Raw genomic sequence first — 26,539 nt, forward strand, 5'->3', positions numbered from 1 at the left:
TGACACGCATCCCAAGACTAAGAGCCTAAGGGGGTACAAAATATGCACAAATGCAAATGTCACACTGAACATATATTGCCAATTGCAATCCAGCAACCAATTCGGTTTCAACCAATCAAACATGTTTAATTTTCCTACCCCACCACGAGGCAGCATTACCAACAGGAAATTGAACCCGTTTATCAACCGCTTCTCGTATGATCTCTTTTTCCTGACGATACATATTCGATTGATTTTCACAACTGGATGCCTGGAAAAAACAAGAACTACCAGCATGTCAGATTGGAAGATAAGGCCCACAAAGCAACCTATTAGAACCGGGCGTATAGATATACACTAACCCCGAAAAACCGGCTACACACCTTACTAACGGGATGCGCGCGCGGCTTGGGTTCGCACAGTTGGTTAGGGAAAATGCAAAATTGTTCCCAAATGACAGCGCGCCCGCTAGAAGCACATAAAAGCCTCCTCTTCTGCATGTAATCGCATCAGGTGGTTGGCTTAAGTGTAGCGCGCGATGGAATTTAAAAAAAACGGCGTATTTAAACAAAATGGAAACCTGTCGTATTCGTTTCTTGGACATATGCTAGAGTTTGCTTAGGAGGTCTTGTGGACTGACTCTTGGACAACACACAGACACATGCACGGGAGGTAGTGTTGTGAAAGTTGTGACGGTGAAGTAGTGAAGGGGGTGGAAAAGGCGAGCAAACTCGCCTGCCCGACAGGTCCAAAGTGCAGCGGAAAACCTTGCGCTGTCACTGCGCCACCCCGCTGTTGCGCATGTCTTGCACCGTTAACGTGAAGTTTGTTCGAGTGTGCATAATTGGACTAATCGTGGTTTGCAACTTTTTCGTCTCTTAAAGCAGTAGCAACCTCAATCACCCTGCTACTACTACTTTGCTGGAACCGTTTCGCATTTGTTTCGCGAAGATCTTCAACTGGACACCCAACAGATTGTGTGCTTGGAGCTTTGAAGCAATAATATCTGCACGCCATCTCCACCGCCGGACAGTTCATTTCTGGATCACTTTATTTGTAACGCATCGTCCCCCCGCGGCCTTCTTTTTCTGCCCAATTTTCACTCATAGGACCCCCCCCCCCCCCCCCCCCCCCCGGGACACGACACTTACCTGTTGGATCACTTCCTCCAGGGGACGCCCGTTGGTCTGTACCAGCGATTCAATTGCCGGGATCTCCTGCGTTATTGCACATTCCGGCGGGGACGGTACGGCGACAGCGCCCGGAGATGTGGAGCCAGCCGGGACAGCAAGCGCCGTGCTGCTGCTGCTGCTACTACTGTCGGCCACCGATCCGACACCCGTGGTCGATACATTGATGCCGGCAGGGCATCCGGCGGCAGTCGCTGTCACTGTACTGCTGCTACTGCTGTTGCTGATGTTGCTGTTGCTGCCGGTAAGAGTGCTGCTGGACAGGGCACCGAGAGCGTTGCTGGCCGATGATTCGGTGCGGAATGTCGAATTCCTCGGTCGGACTAGATACTGCTTTACGCCAATTATCTGCAAGAAAGGCAAGAGGATAGACACGCCATGAAATCGATGCTGCCAGCGGATAGGGTATTATGTGCTGAAGGAGAATATTATATGACGATGGTTCCTCCTTCCAGGTAGTATGCTAATCGTACGTAGGCTATCGATTGATGTGGAGCAATCCCGCCAGCATGCAATCTGCGGGATTCGTTGGCGCGATGGCGAAGAAAACAATATTTTGCACAACCGAGAAGAGAGAATTTCTGGAACAAACCCTAAAAACACAGCTAAACTGCGTAAAAGATTAAAATGTAGGTGATTCTTGAAAAAATAATCTAGTATTCATCTCAAAAATCAAGCTTGGGGAAATTCAGCAAGTAAATAAATCCCAATGCTTACACAAAGTTGCCAAGAGAATGCAAGGAAATTGTGTCGAAGAAAAGCATGCCATAAAACACAATGTAATGATGGGTAAGGTGTCATGTTGATTTACAAAGCTCTAAACGCACCCCACACTTCTCCCAACAAGCCTTTCCTGATGCCGGAGAAGGGTCATTGTGTAACCACCGATAAAAGAATGTAAATATTATGGAATGACTACTATGTCCCACAAGCTATTCCATTAAAGAATGACGCTTTTGGATAGCGAGAGACCGAGGGAGATTGACTGAGAATCTGTTCTTCTACCCAATCATGTATAAACTTAAGCTCAATCAAAACGCAAATGAGAAAATGTTGCATTTCGAACGCAACAAACGCGTAATGTGCGTGTTCGGAGGCGAGAAATTGAAAATTCCCACGGCATTGAGAATTCGACTGCTTGGCTGAGCTTAAAGACTCCAAACTAAACAATTCTCCACCAGCAAACGCTTGCCTTTTAAAACATGCAAAATGTTATTTACTGTTTTTTATAATAAATCTAACCTTCCATAACTACTTCCACTAAGCGATATGCTGTAACTCGTGTTAAGGTGTTGAATGTGTTAAAATTTGTAGGGAATAAATTAAACTAGCGACCGGCCTTCACCTATCGATAGGCGATTGTTGTTTGATGATTGCCACTAATTCACACCTCCATTCTGCCACGCCATGGGTAGAGTAATACATTTAACTTAATAAAATTGATTTGAACTCTTGCATCATACATAATACATACAGCATGTCACAACGAATAACCATAATTTGATGACATTTGTTATTTTATTATGTTCAATTGAGTAAAGCTTAATGGGGTTTAATTTTTCACCCTGTTAATGGGATATGTGCACGGAAAATTGCATAATAAATGTTCGAAAGGCTGTTAGACAACCAAATTAACTGTCGAATGTTAACACATTCACAGCTAACAACTAACTATACAAAGTTTAACGATTTGACACTTGCTACACACTATCAGACGGAAAACAATTTTCCTCCCTTGATGTTTGTTACATGTTACTAAAACAGAAGAAGAAGAAAAAAATCCCCTGCTTAAAATCAGCTACATCCGATGAGAAGATCTTGATCGTGCGTACCTACTAACTCATCCCGCTGCCATTAGCTGTCAGATGTGTACAGATAAAGATGTAAATCGGCTCCAAACGAGAGCATCACGGTGCACTGGGCCAGATTATCTCGAATGCTCATTTGCTGTCGAAGACAAAATAGCAATACACGGTTTATGGCCCTATTGTTGTTGTGTAAAATCAGCCAGGGAAAACCCCAACACCGTGGAGCTGAAAAGTTTACTTGAGAATGCGAAGAAATATCTAACAAGTTCTCCATTTGGGTTTAATTTTTAAGTTGAAGTTTACATCAAGCTGACGGCACGCAAACCAAGAGAACAATACGGAGCGCTCTTCTAAGCAGCCACAAATCTTTAGTTCATACATACAAACGACTTAAATCATAAACCACCACATAAGGTATTGATGGTCAGGTTGAGGTTTCCTCGCTTTCCGCTTGAATAATGAAACAAGTCACCGCCGCAAAGCTTAGGCGCACAATGATAAAGCCTTCTCTGCACGTTCGTTTACTACCTCGCGTTAAGGATTAACTGCAGTTACCCGAGCATCGTTTAGGAAGCCACAAGTAATTACCCGCGTGTGCACATCATCTGTGGCGCTTATATCTACACTAATCGAGGTCCCGTATTACTTGACCTCTGGACCATTGCACACACGAAAGCACTCTATTAGCTCTCCAGAAAACACATTCATCTGGGTGCACACAGGGAGCACACGTGCCGCGCGGCACAGATGCTTCCAGATGAACCGCGTAGAATATTGGGGCCAGTAGCCCTATGACATCCGGCCGACATCTGTTTACCGGACCACTAGAATTGTACTGTTACGGGGAGGGTGCATGGGTGAAATATTTGCATTAATTTACCGGGAAGGATAAAAACACGTAAATTACATTGTGTTTTACTGCTGAGTGCCATTCACATTTAGCTAAGAGTGATCTGTGAGGATCCTTTTGAAGTCCTCTAGGTCGTGCCCCAAAATTATTTACAATACTTTAATATGTGTAGTTATTAATAGGGGGTAAGAGGGTTCTATGATGATCGTTCGTTCGTTTGGTTTTGATGTTTCGAGGGTAAACTGCTGCTGGCTCACATACAAACTGACAATCAAAGTTAGATGACAGCTCAAAACAATTGATCGGTGGTTGTCAGAATGGCTACTAATTAGCCATCGTGTACTGTGGCTTTTAGAATTTTAGATCTTTCCGGAGGCCGAGGCGACAGTTCTAATTCGATGCGAAACGATTTCTCCGTAGTTGAGGTCTGACTATCCAGCTACGTGATATTATAAGGTCTAGTAAGACATTCGATGGCGAGCGATCACTTCAATATACATTTAACAGTGCTAAGTCATTGTAGAATCCAATATTTATAAAGTTAAAGAACCAAGTTTAAATGGAAAAGACATCAAACATACCTACAACATAAAATCACATCTTCAAAACCTATGTCGCAACAGTTAATTCCATTATCTTACTCCACAAATCATAGCTCAGCTCCAACAAAAGCGGATGTATGATATCTTCTGCTCTGCTTCCTTTTTGTCCTACAACCATGCGCCCATATAGAAGCTAATTATGATGAACAGACGCGCATCTTAAACGCCTCTCTCCTCTCCGTATGGAGACATTGTTAAAAAGACATTAAGCGACCTGAAAGAGGCATCTACCACTCGCCTCAATCATAGAAGGAAGCTAGAAGTGGATCCACAACTCGTACACATCTCGATGGCGCCACACATCGTCTACGTCTGGCCGGAGCGCACAGTCTAATTGACGTTTGGCCCAACGCCGCATAATAATAAGAGGTGTGCGCACACCATCCCGCATTGATTATGGGGGGGACTGTGCATCTTCATCTCACATCACCACCAGGCGGTGTGACGTGCTGCTACAAAGATCCCCCCTTTTTTTTTTTCTTTCCCTTCTCTGAACCCGTTAAAAGTTACGCTTCGGTATGATTCGGAAAGCAATTAATCCCACCCATCGGGACGTCATCGAGGTGTCATCTGGGGGAACTGCAGCAAATTCGTTGCATCTTTTTTTTTTTTGTGACTATACAGATTGTGCATCGATTATTAGCGTCTTGTTGTGCTGTCGTGTAAATCGCAGGCGAGAGAGATTGTTTTTTTGACAGTAAAAATGAGCTTCTTCCAAGCGAACCAAATTTCCCGGTGATACTGAAACGTGTGTTAACCTTCGTGTTTGGACGTACCCAAAAAAAAACCTCATCGATCGTCTCACAATCATCAGATGATCGCGTAATTGCTAGCTTTGAGTAAAAACCCCCTATGTTAGCTTCTGCTTTCGCGCCTTTGGTGGATTACGGGATGGTAATTACCTTTTAGTGATTAGCTTGTCTTTATTGGAGATGCAAGAAGATACTATACAAATTTTATACTTTTCCCCCCTCTCATCCATTGCTCTCAATTTGTGCAATATCATCAGCAAAATAATAATAAAAAAAGCACAAACATTATTGATCAGAAGCTGAGTTAAGGCAAAAAAATTGGTATCGATACAAGAAAGTTCAATCTCAAGCTCAATCACTTGCAACGCGGATGCATCCAGCGACTGTATTAGCCTCTGCTCGGTCACATCGGGCACCACACAAAACGTGTCTTCCGGTGTGTAGCGCGCACTTACTGTTGCACCTGGTTGCTTTTTGCACATCAACAACAAGTACATCTTGTTCCAGAAACATTCAGGAAGCAAAAAACAATCCCCCTCAAACGCGACAGCAAAAACTACTACCAACCGCGTTCAGAAGCGACTAGAGCTCGGTCGTCCAAAATGGTCGCTTTTCTATTAAAAATGATGAATCTTGAAAATAACAACATCCCCCCGCGTTGCTCGCTGGGGTTAGGGTGGTTGCAATGATGATCAATATATTGCAGGGGTTTTTGTTGCCCTTTTTTGTAGGTATTTGTACACAGGAATCAGGTGTTCTGTACAGCGGAGAAAAACCTTCATTCGACGAACATGATTACGTGACCGAAAAAAAGTAGAATAATGCGACCAGCATGCACAAGATTATTATTATTCACACATGCATATGCAGCAACGATGACAGAAAAAGTGCAATCAAGAAAATAATCTACTTTTTCCTATTGTTTCCTGCGCTTCGGTTAAGGTTAGTTGGTATGCAGAGATTCCCGATTACTTGTTGGCTTTGTTGACCACCAACAGAAGAGAAATCCTTAATCCACATCCGATCTAGAAACAATCAAACGGAGATATCTGCTTGACTCTTTGCCCTGTCAACCACTTCCCAAAACATCTCATTAAAAAAGCTTCAACTTCCATCAAACAAAACACACACACGCACACGGAGTTCGACCTTTAGATTTTCAACCCCAACGATGATGACCTTGCGCGGCGGGGTAGCGCGCCTTTGCTATGTGGCCACAGAAGTTGTGTGCTTGCCAATTTGCTCGTAATTATACATCAAACGCAAACCGGCCGAAGGACCGTCTATACTCACACACGCAGGTTAGCACATTCGATAGGTGTTGCTATCAATTGCTTGGTGCTGGATTTCAATCATAGTGATGCTGTGCGATGTAACTAATAGCCTAACACCTTCCACTACTGGTGGCGCGAGATTAAACCCTGGCGGAGTCGTAGTTTCATCGTATAACAAATCACGCGTATTATATCACACAGAACACTCACACATTTCAACAATCCAACCGAGAACACCGTTTGCAGGAGTTAAATAACAGCGCCATCCATTCCATGGAAAATGGCAATTGTACTGTTTAATCCTCGAGCGTCACTTGAACGGAAACGAGCAAGAGCTGGCGTAGTTTAAATGTTTTGCCCAGAGCCGTATCTGAGTATTCAGGAGCTCTTTGTCAAGTAATTTATTCCTGTTCTCAATCCTAACTCAATTAGCAGCAACAACAACAAAAAATGGTTTAAAAATAGCATCGAAAAATATTTACAAGATATTCCGTTCGTCTTCTAGCGTGCCGTTGAAGTCTTTCGCTTCGCAGCAAAGTGATTTCGATGCGAAACTGACGACGCATCCCTCCACAAGCTTTGAGCGCTCAAGTGAAACAAAACCCGCAAACTGTCCTTCCCCCTTTTCTGTTTGTACAAGCTGAACTCTTCACATCGGGCAAAATCGATGACCGCAAAAACCAGTGTCCGAAAACAGTAGTGTGGTCGCAAAAGAATGGCTATTTCCGTGCTGTGCACACAAAAAAAAAAAAAAACAGGCGAATCTTTAGTTTAATGCACAACAACAACACCAAGCATCATTAAGATGGCTTAGGAGAACGCAACAGCATCTTCACGATAGAAAACCTTCGCCCTCTTAATCCGGCGACAGAGCGTGAGTGTGCGAGAGCGCACGTAGTATTTGTCTAAATGGTCATTAGCACCACAGGCAATGGATTCTGTCTGCTGCTTTGCATTCTAAAGCGCATTTTGAAGACATTTTCAGGAACGTATTCTGAAGAGCTTGAGGTACGGAGCATGGTCAAAACCCGTCACCATGAACGGCTTCAGCTAGCAAGCGCAATGTGCTTGTTGGTGAACAATTTCAATTCGCGAGCTCCCACGGGGCCAAGTGCGTGTGCGGATGTGCTAAGCGGACACACACAGTGGCCTTACACTTTAAAGTTGCAATGTTATTTTTTCTCCCGTCTTTACCGCACACATCTCCCGTCTTTACCGCAGGCAGAGCCAAGCTAAATCATTATTTGTGCATCCATTAGACGGCGGTGCAGCATCACTGCATCACTTGCTGACGTCTCCAAAACCACACACGGATTCGGACCCCACATTCGATGCTAATGATGAGAAGAAGGGGAGCCGATTATCAAACCCAGAACTGCACCAGCGATGGGATGTGAGTTGATCGAAGTTTCTCCACTCAGTATGCAACATACACAAAATCGTCTCAACGTACGGGTTCTAGGCGACCTTCTCCGGAGGGAAGATGTGATGGGGAGTGGTTTGGTGGAAAGGCGGAACGCTCGGCCAACCCTTTTTCGCGGACGCGATGACATGCAATCCGATACGAGAGGCGAGATTCGTGCATGAAAGACCTATCGGTAAAGTACCGAGGGTACATCGCCAGCGTTGAGACGTCCGTTCCTACCGCTGGCTGAAGAGTCTTGAGCGCCAGCGAGGAAAACTGTGTCGTGTGAAGATAATTACACGTCATGCGCTCTTACCCTGACGCTGGCTGGTCGACCCATGCCCAGAATGATGCCTCGAGAGCTTCAACAAGAGTGCAGCACAGGTGTAAAGAGTTCGCTTTCAAATTGCTGCCGTTTTCTTTGCTCTTCCCGGAGTGATTCTTCTCCTCGCGGGAGTTGCAAACTAAGTCTGCTAAAGTGCGACCACTGGAGATATGTTAAGATGTGTTTCCACTCCAGAAGGCGTTCGGCCGCAGCAATAAAGTATTTGAGGAAGACATTTGCAAAGGAGTGTGGCTCACTGCAGGCCAGGAGGTTGATAGTGATGGAACTTGTTTGTTAAAAAGTGCTCACAACAAGAAACAAATAAACCAGAAATACTGGACAAACGTGGACAACAACGTCTAGCTCAGCAGACTAAGACGAATATGCAGAAAAGAACGCTCGTTGAGGATTTTGTGTTCATTATGTTTATCTTCCCTCTTCCCTCTAGCTCTTGCATTATCATGCTTTGCAGGTTAAAAGCATATATCATTTTTATGAAAATATCTTCTTTCCTCTACTGGATGCTGATTTGTTCAACGAGAAGTTCGCCTCGAATTAATTGCTGGACATTATCACACAAGCTACTTCATTAAAACTCATACGCCCTTTTCGTTGCAATCAGCAGTGGTTGGATCACAGCACCTACGAAACGAAAATAATCATTCGATATTGCGACAATCAACTGTTTCAGCAAATCAAACGCAGCCCAAGAACCGCTTGTGCCTCAAGTACGTCGTACGGCGCACGTATGACAATCCAAGATCAGGGAGCACAGCTTTAGACATCGTTACAAGCTAACACACACGCACGCACACAAGCATATGGGGCCATTATATATAGGGTTGGGATTTCAAATTGCAGGTTGAACTGTGGCTCGCTTCCGGTACGTCATTATCACCGGTTTGCGAGCACCAACCGCGCACTGACAAGCTGCATACAAGGGTAGAAAACACCAAAGTTATGATTATATCTTCTCGCAACAGGAACTCATCGAACTGCTTCTCGAAATCTTTAAATAACGTTCAATCGTTTCCCTGCTGGATAGAAAACAAAGTATTCCAGGAACAAATGTATATTAATTGAACAACATTTACTATAACTATCAATATAAAAATACCCGAAGTTGTTAGCTAGAATCGAGCTGGAGTTTATCATACACATCCTCAACCAGCAAAAGACAACAACCCCCTCTTGCCTTCTCTTGTGTGACAACAGGGTAGCTAGTTGTATGTCGATTGAAATAAAACTTCATTTCTAAGGTACGAAAATTGATGCCCACCCTTCCACTGATGCAATCCACCTTTCCGTGTACCGTGTGTACGTGTGGAAAGTTGTGATGAAAAGTTGCTACCCCCTGATACTAGGGTCCCACTGTTCCACCGTCCATAAGGCTCACGTGTCAAGGCATGGGCTCTTCTGTCTTATCGACAACAACGTTTGTGTGAGCCACGGCACGCAAGTGATGCAATCGTACACACATCAACAAATCTATTTTATTGTCCATCCTTCTCGGTGCCCTCTAGGGTGAAGCAGGGTAGGTAACATTTTAATAGACTAAATTATTTTATACGACATAATGTGGAGCCCTTAAGCGCTGCTATTACCTTTAAGTACTGGAACTATGTTAAAATAGATTATCAGTCGCGAGAGGAATTGCAAGTACGGAGCAGTAGGTTAATATGACAATATTTTTTTCTATATACCCAGCTAATTTGATATCTTGTGAATGTATCGTAAGAGGTGTTATTTAGAAAATCGATCGTGTCGGTAGCTTTCGTAATGTCCTTCATTTTAGTTGGTTCATTGGTTAATTTTATTTGCTTTTTAATTTGTTTGGAAAAATAATTATTCTTTAATTAAAAATTATTCAATTTTGGAATTGCTTTTTAGAGTAAGAAAAGTTAATTTAAAAAAAATACTTATTTTGCAATTGAAATTTTTTAACGAACATGTACTTCTTCAAGTTAAAGTTAACATGTCAAATAAAATTATACTAAATAATAATTGCATTATTTTTGTACCATTTTTAAAGCATCTGACAATCGGAGAAGCGCCGTCATACGCAAATAAAATTTGTTTTTTACAACATTGAATGAACATCAAACATTAAAACAAAACATTCAAAAGGACGAAAATAAATTTTCGGTAGGTTTTTGCGAAGTTTTTTATCGATTTAATGTAGGAATTTGATGAATTTATTCCCAAAAATTGCAGTGCAAGCTTAATTCAAATTTTAAACTTAAACGTAAAAATAATACGCAAATAAGCATTTAAAAAAAATTCTTTTACAGCATTCAATCATGGAACATTTTCAACATTTTCAAATGAATTTTATTTTTCAATGAAATAATACACATTTTCGAAAGGTATTTGCGAAGATTTTTATCTCGTTAGCGTAGGAATTTGAAGGAGTATGAATTGTAAAATTTAATAAAAAACAATCAAATAATTAAACTCCTTTTATTAAACACATATTAAAAGATACACAAAAAAGCTTATCAACATTTGCAATGTTGTTAATTCAAAGCTCAAAGTCAAAATAAAAAAATGTAATAACTGCAATACAAACTAAGTTAAGTGAGGAAAGTACCGAACGTTACCTGAACGATCGAAATCCAGAATAGCTCCAATTACTAATATTTTATCCATGTTTATTATTCCTTCCATCGGTGGTATATTTCTTTCCTCATTTTCTTTCTCATTTTTCCTTTGTTAAATCCGATCATTCGATCACCAAAGCAAGTGAACGTTGGCTTCTGCAGCGATCAACCATTGGATCACTCGCTTCTGTTCACCACAAAAAAAATACCCACCCCTCTCGGTTGCATTACGCAAACCGCATCACAGTGAGATGCTCTGCAGATAATCTGCACCATTTCCCGCCACATCACACATGTGGCATACGATCCATAAAGAAAGTCTCCTCCGGTAGTGGTTTCACTGCCTGTCGCTCATTGCTCGTGTGTGCTTCTTGTACCGGGGCATGGAAACAGACGCAGCGCGAAAAGCGCACAAACTAGGATGAAATTATGTTCAATACAGTGGCCGGAAAATGCCACGGCACGCAACACACTTAAACAACATACTTACAACATGCCCGGAAGCCATATATTGATGGCAGGTCCGAAACTGCTGCTGCTGCTAAGGGGTAAGAGTAGGTTGCATGAGAGCTGCCAAACGAAATTGAAATTAGAGCTCCATCTAGGCACGCGTGGCACATAAAATATCGGATCCCGCAGGGGACCTACTACTAATCCCTTCCATATACACGTCATGCAAAACAGATGAAGATGTCTTCCAGCAACCGATTACGGCATGGAAATAGAATCGGCACCGGGGTGTGTGTGTGTGTGCATAATTTCCCGCAAGAAATCTGACCCAACCACGCCGGGAGTTCAATGTGCGCGCGCTCGTACTACCCAACACAGCGCCACCGAACGACGATTGTGAGCAATTTTCCCATTATCGCTAATTTAGCTTTCCATAGGAACGTAGTCGTAGCAGGGCGAGCAAGGGCGTTTTACCCAGTTGCCAAAGGCGTCAACATTATTGCCCATCAAATGGGCGCAAATTTATCTACGCCCCGAAGCACTCCTGCGACAGCAGTTTGGGTTCGGATGCGGGGTGCGTGCTAAAGGTGTAAGCGAGTCCTGGCGGGTGCAATTTTCATTTGTTAAATCACTCCAGCATTAAAACCGAACTATTTAAGTATAAAAGTGAACGAATTGGATTGAAGGGAAAAATCCACATTTAAATCAAAGCTCTCTCTCGGACGCTGCTTCTATGTCCATGTTCAGTTGATGAATTGGCGCGCTACAGAGCTCTCGCCCTGTACATATTTTTTATTTATCAACAGCCTTTCCATCGGTGAAGGACCCACCGTCCAACACAGGTGGACTCCAGCGTCTCGCCCCTCACACGTACATTTAAGCGTTAGATGATTGGGGCTTTTGATTTGGGCCAATCGAGGCGCTATTGTTTGCCCGACGTGTCTACCCCGAAAGCTATAATTTTTAATCCCCAACTCAGTTAGCATGTACACAAGACATTAAAGTGCATAAGAATAGCAGGGAGGCGAAGGTTTGTGGTGGGTTTACTCCTTTCCCTCTGCGGCAGCATCCCAAAAGGCAAACGAGAAGAAGCAACAAAACTAGGCAAATTAAGCACTTTTTCATCATTGGCTTCACATTTGAATGTGCTTCATTTTCAAATAAACGCTGCCCGGAACTGGATTCGGTAGCGAGAACAGAAAAGTGATTGAAATGGGTGCAACGACAGTAGCTTTTAGAGTTTGGCGGCTATTATTCAAGCGTCACCTTTCATAGTTGGGTGGGTCGCATCGCGATCAGAGGACATTTGATAAATTTGCTTACAAAACTCTGATAAAATAATGTTTACTTTAAATATCATCCTTGATGTGTCCAACTGACTGGTGGTGTTTGGTTACTCGTGACTAATATTATCCAAAGCAGAAAAGCCACTGATCTGATATCGCCTCCACCACCGAGCTGTCACCCGAATGGAACAGTAAAACAGTTATTTATTGTATCTGAAAAATGTCCACCTTTTGCCTTGAAAATGCTTCATTGAGTGAGAATTCTATATTATGAGGCATAGAAATGTTACAAAATGGTTTATTATGAAAATAGAAAACCCTTACAACTTAATTTTCCCTTATGAAAAATGTTCTGTTAGGTACAAACAAAAACCAAACGGATGTACTCATCTTAGACTTCTTAAACATTATTTTTAGACTTCTTAAAGACTGTTTTATGGGCTCTCTGTAGATCGGGCCTTCATAAGAATGATGTCTCGACTGATGTCGAATCACCTTCTGTGGTCCTGCGTCGAATTTGAAACTGCAAGACGCTCCTTGTTGAGCGCAGTCGAGCATATTGGCAGACGACCGAGTGCAGAAATAAGAGAAGTGTTGGCTAACAGTGACCTTCCCTGCATGAGGCTCATCTACCGATTCGCCAGAGACAAAGGTCTTGTCCTATGATTCCTAATCCTCATCATCCTTTCAATCCGGCTATCCCTTTCTGTTGCATGTTGTTTTGTCTTTATTTTATGTGTTTTTTGTATTGTTGGCGGTTCAAAAGAACTCGAAAACGGTTACAACTCTACCGTGAAAAGAAGGAAGACGTATTCCACAGTACAGTGTTCTCTAGTCCAGTCCAGCCTTGGCACAACAAGTTTGACAGCGTTGGGTTTGGGGTGTTTGATGGGTGCATTTTCGAGTCGCTCTTGCTGCACTGACTGCACTGGAAAAACTGTACGCAGGCGAATCTTTGTCTGTGCTGTTCAAGTCATTTTGCTTGCAGTCTAGACCAGCAAATCATGAGGTCAACAAAACAATAGCCACAACACACCACAACAGCCGAACTGATAGCACTCAACCCATCAAATACTTCGACCAACAACAACCTAAAGAGACCAGAATCACCCAATAAACACCGACCCACAAACGAGCATGCCAGGGATAATGCAAAAAAGTGAGGAATTGCCTCGGTTATCTAGTTTACAAAAACAGTCAATACATGTGGTGTTGACAATACGACGCAAGCTGTCATACTTAAAATAAATAAAAATAAATGTTTTAAGACAGGTTTTAGAATATTTTTAAGCTTCTTTCAGGCTGATGCTAGGTTGTTTTTAGACTGTTTTTAGGCAGTTTTAGTCTAAAAATGAATCATTATAAAAAATATAAAAGCCAAGCTTCAATAATCCTAGATTATTGGAAAAAAGACGTAATACTTTTTAATCTTCCTTATACCGGCAATCAATTTGCTTTGGCAAAACCTTCCACCTTTTCTCATTATGCCACAGACGCACCATCGCCAACCATCGAAAATGCCAATTTTTCCAAGCATGAATCTCCAACCAAACCGATCGATAAAAGCAATTAAAAACTCGCCTCATTTTCCAGGGAAGTAACAAGATGAAATCGAGCTTCCTTCGCAATCCGTATGCGGGTAAAAGGAAAACCAGCCAGCAGCAGCATTTAAGCCGTTGGAAAATTGCAACAAATCGATCACATCACCTACGGGCAACGAAGGTGAAAAGTGGAGAGTAGAGAGGTTCCAGCACGTGCCTTCTCACTTTGGGGGGGTTCATTTAACTGTGCCAAAGTAAATAAACACACACAGAGCACATACGGACGCCACAAAACTGTTACTCAACTCCTCGCTGAAAGATTAGAGTCAGGAGGAAAAAGGATAAAATTTACATAAAAGCAGCAAAGCGCAGCTGTGCAGTAAGCAAAACGCGAGAGGAAAACCTCACTCTCACACGCCATCGGATTGATTTTTTCGAACCTTTGAAAATTTCATTTCGTTTTCCAACAAATCTCGATCGAGCGCGATCGCAAACACTTCCACCATACACACTCGCGATCGCTGGTGTGTGTGTTTGTTTGATGGTGGTTATACACTTTGTTTTCCTTTTGGCATATTTGCTTCACGTTGCAGTTTGCCACCTAAATGCATCGAACACAAAAAAAAAAAACGCTCGAGTGTTGAGCGCGAGTACAGGTGCAATTATGAACGAATATGATACGGTTTTGGAATTAGACTTGGCTGGGCAGTGGCAGACGGTGGGCAAGTGAGGGAAGGAAAAATTGCATCAACCATGAAATCGCTTGGCTGGCCTGCCCTGCCACAGCCATGGGCAAGCTTATATCGATCGGTTTCACTAGTCACTTTAGGGCACCACACTGGACACCACCGCCCTCCATAAAGACAGAAAGAGATAGAGAAAGAAAAGCGCCACACCAAAGTGGTTACATTTCATTAATCAATGACGGCAATTTATCAAAGTATGGCAACACACATTCGATACAATTCCAAAAAAGCAGACAGATAAACTTTAACATCCACAGCAAATCCGTTCAGACAGGCGTTAAATCGGCCCTTTGTTTTTGGGAATTATATTCCACCTGTTTTACTAGCAAGCTTTGACATAACAACGGCGGTAACGCATTAATAACCGATCGAATTGTGCACAAAATATTAATCCGTAACAGTCCGTAATGTTTACTTCAAAAACTGTTTGTCCTAACTTCACTATCTGCAACAAATCAATTGACTCTCGTTTTTTTCCTCCCCATCCTCTAAGCTTCTCTGTGCACAGTGCCCAGTGTGTGTGTGTGCACAAAGTGCAAACGAAATTGCCAGCTACAGTTCAAACCATCCATTAAACAGCGCATCATCACCACCGCCCGCCAACCACACCAGCAGTTGTGTGATGCGATAAATCAGCGCACGAAATGCATCTGCAATTCGCAAACACTCGACTCGCTGGTGGAATAATTCGAGGTCTAAGGTCACACGGTAACCTTCCTACGATTAAACTCACCGTCGAACGAGCGCGCGCGTGCGATGGTTCTTTTCCCCTCCCTTAATAGCCTGTACTATTGACGATGAGGTACTAATGATGGTAGTGGTTTCGAGTGACGAATGTACTACGGTTGTTCCCTTTTTTTATTATTCGCGACGGTAATATTATCATTTAATTATATGAATAATATTTTTTCCATCAAGCATTAGCTCATACTAAAATAAGCATACTGAAAAAATGCTCAAAATAACATAAAAATAATACAAAACGATCTTTCGCAACTAAAAACAGGTTCATTTGCTCACTCCGAAGGTTCGTGTACACGCGATCGCTCAAATCACCCTCGCTGGCGCATTTGCACCCACTGCCCCGACACTGCAGCTGTGTGTGTGTAAGAACGAGTGCGCAATAGAGCTCCTTTTAGAACAAACACCGCCTCGATCATGCGCACACACTGCAGTGGTGGCCCCAGTACTGCCCCGCGAATCGGAGAGAAGCGCACGTACTAGGCAGAGCGTTCGCGCTTTCACTGATTGATGCTGCTGAAGTAGCAGCTGGTGGTATGCGTACCACACCCCACCGTCGGAGTTATCCCACGGGAGAGAAGGGTGTGAGAATTTATTACTCTCCCGCCACCCATCCCATTCCGGTAGCATTAATAAGGGATTAAATGAATTTGTGCCGTCTGATTGGACGAGAAGGGCGCTAAGAGTAATAAAGATCACTCATTCTTCCCATGATTGGTTGCTATGATAGCGGAGGGGTGGGTGTAGATTTATTTAAACAGGAGGGTGGCTACGATGTATTCAAGTTTTTGTTTTAATTCATTGTTAGAATAATTCATAATGCTACGGAAAAATAATCTAATTTAATAATGTTTTATGCAAAGACTCTGTGTCCTAGCGATCTAACAAATAATTTAACGTATTTTATAGCAAACATGTTGGTATCAAGAAGTCTCCAAATCATTCGATGACCGGCAGGACCTAGTAGGTCGTTAAGCCAAAAAGACGAAGTAGTTAATCTGTTAATTTGAAGCAGCTTGTAACATCAGCAAACATTTCCGAACAGATAATCTGCAGGTGTTGTTCAGTATCCCTATTTCTGAGGAGTGAGCAAATAAGAATTACAAAATACCATTGAGTATGGTTAAATAGCCTACCATAATCTAGCAGGTCATTAAGATGATAAAGATCACTTCACCAATTGACCACTAATTTTGAGAGATACAGCGCATTTAAAATATCCTCTCAATGCAGAATAAAGTGTAGTTCAATCCAGGATGTAGCAGAAGGTCCTAAAGAATTTCTGAGGGACTTGGTAATGATCGATAGAAAATGTTCTGCAGAATATCGTGATAAAGACTCACCAAAGATAAATTCTTCTACATCAGATTCTACACCTCCACGTCTTTAAGTTAAATAAGAGTCTCCCACATCAAGTTTCTAGAGAGGAATCATTTGGATTCGGACCTTCATCAAAAACAGTGTGGAAAAAGATCCAAAGGACCTAAAAACTTCTACTCTTACAACGTTTCTCAACAAAGACCAATGGAAAATTATTGGACAAATTACAAACATGGGATTCCCCTAACCACAATCTTTATGTCTCCATTGCACCTACCCAAAATCTATAAACAAAGACGTAGTGCATAAAAACAAAGTATCGCATTCGACACTCAATGTGTTACATCGACAGGGTGGTAGCAGCTCAGTTCTCCCACCATGCAAGCGCGATCGACTCTATGTGCGTTGTTCGAACGATTTATGCAACCGCATTATAACCATCACAACACCACCTCAACACTGGTTAAGTACACCCTGCTCACCACCATCGATGAAACAGAAGCCCCGGAAATAGGAAAGAAATACTATCCGAAACTGTCGAATAGTCCAAGCAACAAGCAACATAACCGAGGCGGAGAAACAGCAATGGATGGGAATGGCGCTAAGAAATTTGAAACGGAATTCCGATACTGTGGAGTTGTGTGAGGTCACTCTTAAACCAATTTCACTACCCAACCACTGGCGCGTATTGCTGTAACGCTCACGCTATGGGGAAGCTATGACTCCCTCTACGCACTTGAGGCAACAAATTAATAACGAGCTCAGCAATGACACACGGGAATGGGCGCAGGCAACAGAAGGGGGCTTTAATTTCACTTTCAATGTTGATCAAATTTCAACAAGCATGTAACTGTCGATAAGCGCCACAACTGATCCCTGACTTGAAGCTCACCTAACGCTCTCTCTGATTTGAAATTCCAATCATTCCTGGCCGTTCTTAATGTAGATGAGGAGCTATACAAAAATTTTCGGGTTCTCTCTATTTCGGTGTGCTCGCGTGTTCTCACCACATTCAGCAGCATTTTTACTACTCCATCCCCATTTGCGTATCCTGGTCACGGCACCACGCAATTATCACCGCTAATAGTGAACGCGGAGGAAACGCTGGAACCGTACACTTTCTGCTAACAGTTTCGGATGGTATTTAAACAAAGCACAATGCACAGTAGCTAGGTGAGAGATAGAAGAGGTGGAAGGTTTCCTAAAAAAAATTCGCGGCAATTTTGCAGTGCATCGCTAGTTGTGCTTATCGCCCTTCGCCAACAAGCTTAACTCCCCAGCAGTAGTAGTAGTAGCATCAATGTTGCATGAAATGAAGCGCGCTAGTGGTCATTGAAAACAGTTTCCAAACTGTGCCGTGTTCCCACGCAGGCCACAACATTCTAAACCAACCATCACAGTGTGTGTGATGGTATGTTGTTTCTTTTCTGTTGCCTTTCAACGCCACGCCAACCGTTGAAATCGATACTCACACGAATGTTCGTAGGTAAACAACATTAGGAGGTCTGCGAAATAAGTACCAATTCTCAAGGGCCACTCAAAGCTTAAAGTAGAATTTTACTGACCGGATGATGGTGATGATGATGGGTATGAAACGTAGCACAGACACGCCAGAACCCTTACAGTACACGCTTGGTTAATGTTTACGGCGCCATCACTACGTTACGAAACTTTGGATTGTCGCTTGTGAGGCTAATGTATACAAGTTCTGTTGTTGTTATTGAAGAATCCACAAACTGTAGCCACAACTGAACGCAGACTCCATGAGCAATTTACAAAAATCTTCGATCATCTAGACTAGCGAAGCGACAGTAGCTTCCGAACAATGAAAGCATTAATTGCTAGAAATTCGCTCGTTAATTTTCCACCTGAATTCCCCACCTGTTTCTTTGCCCTTTTCGGCAATTAAACTAACTTTGGTATGGTTAATAATAATTGCAATAGCGTTTGAAGCAAACCGTTCATTGGCGATTAGCGAAAGAAGAATTTATCTACTCTCTTTTCTATATTGGGGTCTACAATGGGTCTAGGCCAGTATTTTTATATGTGCTTTTGACGTTTCGAGACTAAAAAACTGCCTCGAGCAGATGTAAAAAAAAATCGAGTTGCGACTGCTCGGCTTTTTGACAGAAGCTGGTTAAATCTTTCAAATTACCAGGCTCGGAAACAGCTCAGCATCCGAAATCTAAAATTTATTAACTGTTAAGAACATTACTGTCAACCACATCCGCGTGTAAGTTCTTTTGTACTTATATTGATGCTCCTTTCCGCACTATAAAATTACCACAAAAAAAAAAAAAACAAAATCCTCAAGGACATTTTCTGCAAAAGAACTTTGTCAGCCAAAAATAGCCAAATTGTCGTCACAACAATCACCGCTCGCTCTATCCTTCTTCAGTGAGATTTTATTCCCTTCTGGCATTAAGACATTGCCAACGTCATAAGGCGTATGGTAATCAAGTGGGTTGTCTATAATTTTCGCTGGTACCGTGGATAATTCTGCATCATTTACGGTGCCAATGTGTTTTTTCCCTCTTCTTCTGTAGCTCAAAAACGATAGCAAAAACAGCCAATGTCCACGAAACACGAAGTATATGCAACAAAAAAATCGTACTCTAATGCTATCCAGAACAACACGTCAGAAGGAAATAGCCACAGGTAGGTGGGTAGACACGACGCGAGACGCAAGCAAGCTCAGGCAAGGATTAATCGCACTTTAATGAAGTGTCCTTGCCGTACGCCATTTGGGATGACTTCGTTTACCTTTTGCCGAAGCCTGATTAAGAGGTGGTGACGCGTTGCTGGTTTCTTTTTTCGCTGTTGTCATTTGTCTACCACCCAATGGTCTGGACATAATGCAGTCTCTGTCTACCTCCGGTGGTTCTGTAGCGCGCCTATGGAGGCAAGTCAACGTCCAGACGTAGTTAAACGAGCGTCCCTAATGTCCGGAACTGCTTGTCCGCCTTAATAGCAATCCACACCGTACGTACGAAGTCCAGACCGATGACGGTAAAAAGATGCATTAAAGCGCTACTAACCCGGTTGAATGAAACCCGTCCAAGTACCATTTTTCCATTCTGCGTGATTAGCAGGGTTTTTTCTTGCCTTTTAAGTGATCCATAAACAGCCGAAGAAAATCACGCACACACGATGAGATGAGCAGTTTCCCAAAAATAGAACAAACAAAAAAAAATGGCCGCAAATCTCTTCATCCCAAGGTAGTTCTTCAAAAACGCAATACGCGTCACACAAGGTCACAGCAAGAACGTCCATCTTGCTTAGGGTTTGAAGTTCTCGCGAACAGTCCACCATTTTGCTGGATACTTCGCACGAGAATTGGTGGCGTTCTGCACCGCCATGCAGTTTCTTTTTCACGCTACACAACATTAATGCCTTCCAGAAGAGTGAAAAACTGTAAAGTCACCGGATGTCTGCCTGATTGGCACGGGAGAGCAGTAGGAACCGCCAGCAAAAACGCTCCAAAAACGCAGTAAAATTAATTTTACGAAAAATTAATTAACCATCAGCGGGTGCGCGCACTGTACAGCAGCATTCAAAACACTGGCCAGCTAAATCACTTCACTTTCGTGCAGTTTGTTTGTTTCCATGCACTCCAGATGTCCTCTAGATTCTCCTTTTTGGTTTCGCTCTCGCCTATCAATCATTTTGTTTCGTCTGATTAAATATCTAAACGATTTATTAACAGCTTCTACAAAATCAATTTCCGCTCAATGTGCTCTACTCAGCAGCATTCAGGATGTGGAGGAAGCATCAAGAGAGGAGAGCCAACAGTCGGGGATTTGTTTATAAAGAAGCAGCTGTCCAAATGTATACGACGCAATAAAAAAAAACCGCAACGATCGTTTTTCTTCGGTGTCACAAGTAACCCCCCGCACGCACGAATGCTCCCATGGCCAATCAAATTAGAAACCCACTGTGAAGAGAAAAAAAAAGATGGTGAATTCCACCAACCTGCCAGAAACCGTACTAGGGGAGCCTGTTTTGGCTCATCTCATCACAGAAAATAAGGTCAAGTGTTAGCATAAGCGAACCGATTTTTTTTTTTTTTTGCTACCTCCTTCTATCTTCGCCTAAAAACCTCAAAGCTGGCGAAAGTGCACACCTGTACCATATCCATTCAGCATAGTTTAGGACGGTGGATCACAACAGCAAAGCATTGTTGAGTGTAAGCAGCAGGAGAGCAGCAACCACAACCTGCATCAACCTGTTGACATCAATACGATACACCGATGGACTTCCTTCGATTTCACCGCAGCATGCGATCGTCGGTGAAGCACAAGAAAGTGCAAACCAGAAGCTGTCGCTTCGCATCAACATAATCCAAAGGAATGTTGCAGCTTCTTCTGCATCATCTACATAAACATTGTGTTCCTTTTTGAGAAGGCAGAGACTAAAACTTCGACAAGTGGATAGAGCTCGATTACTTGTACCAATAGAGAAGTGATGCTCTGATCAAGCAGACATTCTAATGTATGTGCTGTTTCTCTGGTAAAGCTGGCTTTAACCTTCAAGAATTGGTAATTGCTCGTTTGTGCTACTTCCAAGCTTTGCACATGCACAGAGATTGCAACTCTGTTTATATAAGCGCACGGCACGTATGTATGTCCCACTATGAACAATGAACACACGTGTGTGGTTTTAATAATTGATGAGTCGTATTAGAAGTAAGAGAGAGAGAATTCTTAAAACTCCAAGATGGACATCATTCTGGACTCTGACTTCTTGTCAGGAACAGGCGAAAAAAGTAAAAGTCAATGTCTTCTTCTACTACTTGACTTAACGACGTCTATGGTCACGCCGATCATCTAATGACTAACGAAGACTTGCTTGGTACCACGTAGTTGGATGCCCACTACGGGGGCACGATCGGGATAAGGTTAGAACCCCGGTCCTGGCATGAGAAGACCGGCGTCGCTAACAGCTCAATTCGGGCCGCCTTTTAATCTCAATCCCTCTGACGTTCAAATAATTCTTCAGCACTTTCTAAACTTGCTGTGCCTCAAAGCGAATAGGTTTACATTTGATCAAGTACTACGAAATGAGCGCTCCACAGAAGGTCTCATCTCAGGCATTATTTGAGTTGCGGATTTGACACACAAACGAAATGAGGTTTGTCGAGGGATAGACCAGAAATTCACAATGAAGAAAAATCTAGTACGGTCTTGAAAAATGAATTCTGAGCTAGACATTACGAAGTCGGCTTAAACTTCCTAAAAACACAGAAGGAGATGAGGGAGATTAAAGTTTTGAAGAAACTATGGCTATCGAACCATCCATAGCATAGACCTGCTCATGAGGTTGTGTACTCTCTACTCCGCTTTCTAGTTTATGTCGCTCTACAAAAACTGCTGTTAGATTTGGAGCACTTCAATGACTTGCGCACCCATATGTCTGGATGGTGCGCTAGATAAGCGATAAATTCACCCCGACGACTAGTTTCACTAGTTTCCACCGGAATGGCAATTTCCGGCTCGCATAGCCCTAAGAACACGTGCAATATCTATCGAAAGCGAACTATCGCTAGGCCCCAACCAGCCAAACACCAAGAACGGAACAAACTTGCGCTAGTTCATGTGCAAACTTTCGCGAGCTAATTGGTGTCTTTATGCTTTCGATCGCCGCTTCTTACGCCACACGCGGTGGGTAATGGCCGCCGACGTTAGGCTTGGCCCGCGGCATTACTTCAGCGAGCGCGCGCACCAGAAGCATCAAGCAATTAGCGAAAAGAAATCTACCTTTTTTTTGTTAAGCACCGGATTAAACACACCCAGCACATACACACACACACATCCTGTGAACATCCATCCATTATGCCCTTCCATATTGTTTCCAGGGACTGTACCAGTTTTGCTCGAGAGAGACTTTGGGGAGCCGAACCGTAGCCAACGCAACAGTACATTTCGGATCCATAATTGCTCACAACCAAAAGCAGCTTCCTAGTGAGCCTACGTTCAGCTTTAAGGTGGCTTTCAGCTAAAAACATTCAGCGGCGACCTTTTTGTGATACCGCGAGACATCCCGCCAGCTCCCCTAATGGTGCAAATTAGTCATCTAATGAGCCCCGGGGGAGGCTTTAAAATGTAATCTTCTTCAATGTGTTTTTGTTTCGAATTGTTAAAAGCGACCTAACATAAATATTCAATAAATTTTATTCAAATTAACCCACGCCGACGGCGATAACGCAGGAGTACTTTAGCTCATCAATAAAGCAATAGATAGCAAATAGCAACGGTGAATGAATTTACTCTCATTCGGTGCCCTATCTTCGGGTTTGGCTATTTTTGATAAAGTGAGTTAGTGCGTGAAACTTTAAGCATATAATGGGGTGGGAGAAATTAAACTCACGCTTATCATTGCTCTTCATTGCACAGTGACCGTATCAGTACTTCAAATTGGAAAATTTGAAGCATTTTGAGGATAATAACGCTATTACCGCGCGACCCCTGACGGCAATGATGTTCATCAAGTGGGACGTAAAAATTGAAGATTTAGCGAAAGGGAAACGATGCACCTGATGCTTTATTCAGATAAAACTGATAATCGAGAAAGGATTTCAAATGTTGGGACGATACCTTCCTGAAACGGTGCATCAGCGTTGAACTCTTTCCATCGTTAAAATCTTCATGACAGTAGGACCATCTGTCATGTCCGTTTCTTGATGGCGGGTCTACACAATATCTTTAAAATTATGGATGAAATGCATGCAGATGCAGCAAAGACCGCTACCAATTTCGACCATAGACGACTGAGCGTCCAACGAGAAGCACATACACTCAAAAGCTCCCTAATACGTGCGCGCTATTGTTGCACGAGGAAAGTGAGTATCAGGAAATATGCGGCACGATAAGATAAGCCACATTTTTACCAGCAACGCACACGTTGAAGATGGGTAACGTGTGAGAGGGTGAGAAAAACAGATCTTCACCATTCCTCCACCCCCCCTGGGAGGAGTAGACGATATGGGGCTTATCAACCTTCCATCCGACAAGCGCCGAAATCGTTTCATCATCCGTTATTCAACGCACGATTATTTTTTTTTTCGGATACCTTTTGCTTCCTCTCGGACAAAAAAAAAACCACACAACACAGCAGTTAAAACGATTTCGGATTTGCGCCGGTGGTCCGAAAGCTGTGCCGATTTAGATGATGTGCTTCCGCCTAAAGACGTCTTGCGGTCCTGCACGCTGCACATGTTCGAAGTCGTGGAGCGAGCGTAGAAGAAGCAAATATGGCAACAAGCGTTGTTGTACCGTTTCGTAAATGAAGTTTAGTATCACAACACATGTTGCAAGCCAGTAGCCCAGCAAAACGGTGCCTCTTAATGGACTAGTTGCAAACGAAATTCGCAAACCATTTTCCAAATGTCTAGAGCCAGATGATATACGATCGAAAAATGTTGATTTACCGTGCCGGAAGAGTGGGTTGTTCGCTCATCGTTAAGGGTCAAGATTTGTTTTTTTTTGTTTCTGTACGAGAAGCTTTTGCTGATGTTTATCATGACCCATCAACTTCAAGAACCTTACCACATACGGACAACTTTATATCATATCGCCATCTTGTTTGAATGAATTTCCACGTTTTTTGTTGGAATTAGAAGTGAATTTTGGGGAATTCGTTATGGCTGTTTGTTGTTTGTAGCGATCATATAGAATATGCTAACGATAGAATTAATTGTGAAGCCCTTCTTTTTGCTAGTTTAAGATATTAAAAACAGATAATTAATTATACGTACACCAGATGCTACAAATAAATATAAGCATTGATTTGAAATGAATTGTAGCTCTTCTTTTTGACTAAACGATGACCCCCTCTTCTAGATCACACCGGCCACCGAAGTGGTTTACTAGACTTACTGATACCACGCAGTTGGATATCCAAATGGACACTACGGGGGAACGGCCCGAATGCGATTTGAACCCCGGGCCCTGCCGTGTGAAGACCAGCGCCGAGCGAATTCAAGTACAGCGTTTTGATCCATATAAACGAATTTTACAATGAAATATTTCAAATGAATATTAGAATACTGCGAGCCCGTTTGTGGAGCTTGGCAATCTTATAATGGAATTATTCATTCACTGGTGGAAAATTGGCATCGGGACTGTAGGATTTTGCAATCAGCAATTTTTCTTTTTGCTAGTTTTACAGAAGAGAACGAAACGCATCAGCCAAAATTCAACCATATGATTGCAGTTTCCCCCAGCTTAAAGTAAGATTCCTCCATATGATTGCAGAGGACGGAAATTGCCACACCGCAAGGACTATCTTTGGCTGTGTGCGCGAGCAGGTCGTGTGGCGAAGAAGAATGAACCACGAGCTAGCTGAGCTGTTTGGCGGTGCTGATATCCTGACGGTAGTCAAAGCCGGAAAGCTACGTTAGCTGTGGCACGTGATGAGGATCCCGGACTCATGCCCCATCAAGAAGGTGCTCGTCAGCGATCCGTTCAGTACGAGGAGTAGATCAGCACAGCGAGCTCGTTGGCTGGTGTGGAGGACTGCAGCCCTCGACCAAGTTTCCTGGAGAATGATTGGAGACCTGGCCATGTCGACACGACGTGCTCAATCCTGAGCAGGCCAAGAAGAAGAAGAAGATTGCAAAACTGCCAAAGAAGCTTGTAATACTTCACTATCCATTTGAAAAATCTCACTAAGTGATTCGAAAGTTCTAATCGAAATCCTGTAATATATAGGGCCCGATTATCTCTTACAAACGGAAGAGTCTGAAGACAAACGGAAAAACACAAATTTGCGTTATGAAACTGTTTTTGTGACAGGCAAGTTTCGTTGAGCAATTTGTTTTCGTTAAACCTTCCAAATCAATCTGTCAAAGTGATGAAACCAACAAAACAAAACTTAAAGTGTAAACAACTGTTTTTGTTGAGAAGTTATTTTGTGCTGTAGCTGATATTTAGGAAATCAAAATGATGTTTTCAAATCATGTGAGGGATGATAGCAGTAGTGATGATGAAAGAACGGAAGATCTTATTTAAAGAACGTCGGCTGCTCAATCCTTTAGAACTTACCTATCAAGCGTGCCAATTTAGCCTGTGAAACTGTTGCGTGAAACCTTTTTGATATGTTCTCGTTGTTGTTCTTTTCAGATTTAAGAATTTTTTTCAAAAAATTAAAAAAAAAATATTTCTCGATATTTTTAATGAGATTAAGACAAAGCTTCCGCCTGTCAAAAGGAAGTCAAAGGACTCACGCCAAAAGAAGTGTTGGTTGTTACGCTGTGGTTTTGTTGCGTAGGGGAGTTATCAAATTGGAACCGGGAAAGATTGTAATATAGCAATTCCAATATATCTGTCCGTCCTTTTCTTCGGGAAAACCTTTGCTGAAGTTCTGAATATGAATACCCATATTTTGGTTGGAACTGCTGAAGAAAAACGAACTGGAAACACACAGGACCGATGGAGTTTGGCGCATTTCCGTTTGAAATAGGAGACGGAAAACAGTCTCAGGAAACAGGAAACACAAACGGAGACACAAACGAGTCGCCGTTTGTATTAGAGAATACAAATTTTTGGCAGTGTACTTATAAGTTTTCCTTTCGTTAAGTTTTCTTTTTCAACAGACAACACAAACAGCTGTCATAATTCGAATCTTTCGTTTTTGAGACTTTGTCTTTATGCTTCAGAAATAATATTTAAAA

The 26,539-nt window shown here is 42.6% G+C and overlaps 1 protein-coding gene across 1 annotated transcript in view; it reads right to left on the reverse strand.

Moving 5' to 3' along the window:
• The window catches only part of LOC126567832 (RNA-binding protein fusilli-like), a 60,649-nt gene that overhangs the window by 28,402 nt on the left and 5,708 nt on the right, over positions 1 to 26,539 (reverse strand). The window contains exon 2 of the mRNA XM_050224146.1: positions 1,131 to 1,517. Within this exon, the coding sequence (XP_050080103.1) occupies positions 1,131 to 1,517 (387 nt within the window). The remainder of the gene's footprint in view (positions 1 to 1,130; positions 1,518 to 26,539) is intronic.

This window comes from Anopheles maculipalpis, chromosome 2RL (genome assembly GCF_943734695.1).
Source record: "Anopheles maculipalpis chromosome 2RL, idAnoMacuDA_375_x, whole genome shotgun sequence".
Taxonomy (NCBI): domain Eukaryota; kingdom Metazoa; phylum Arthropoda; class Insecta; order Diptera; family Culicidae; genus Anopheles; species Anopheles maculipalpis.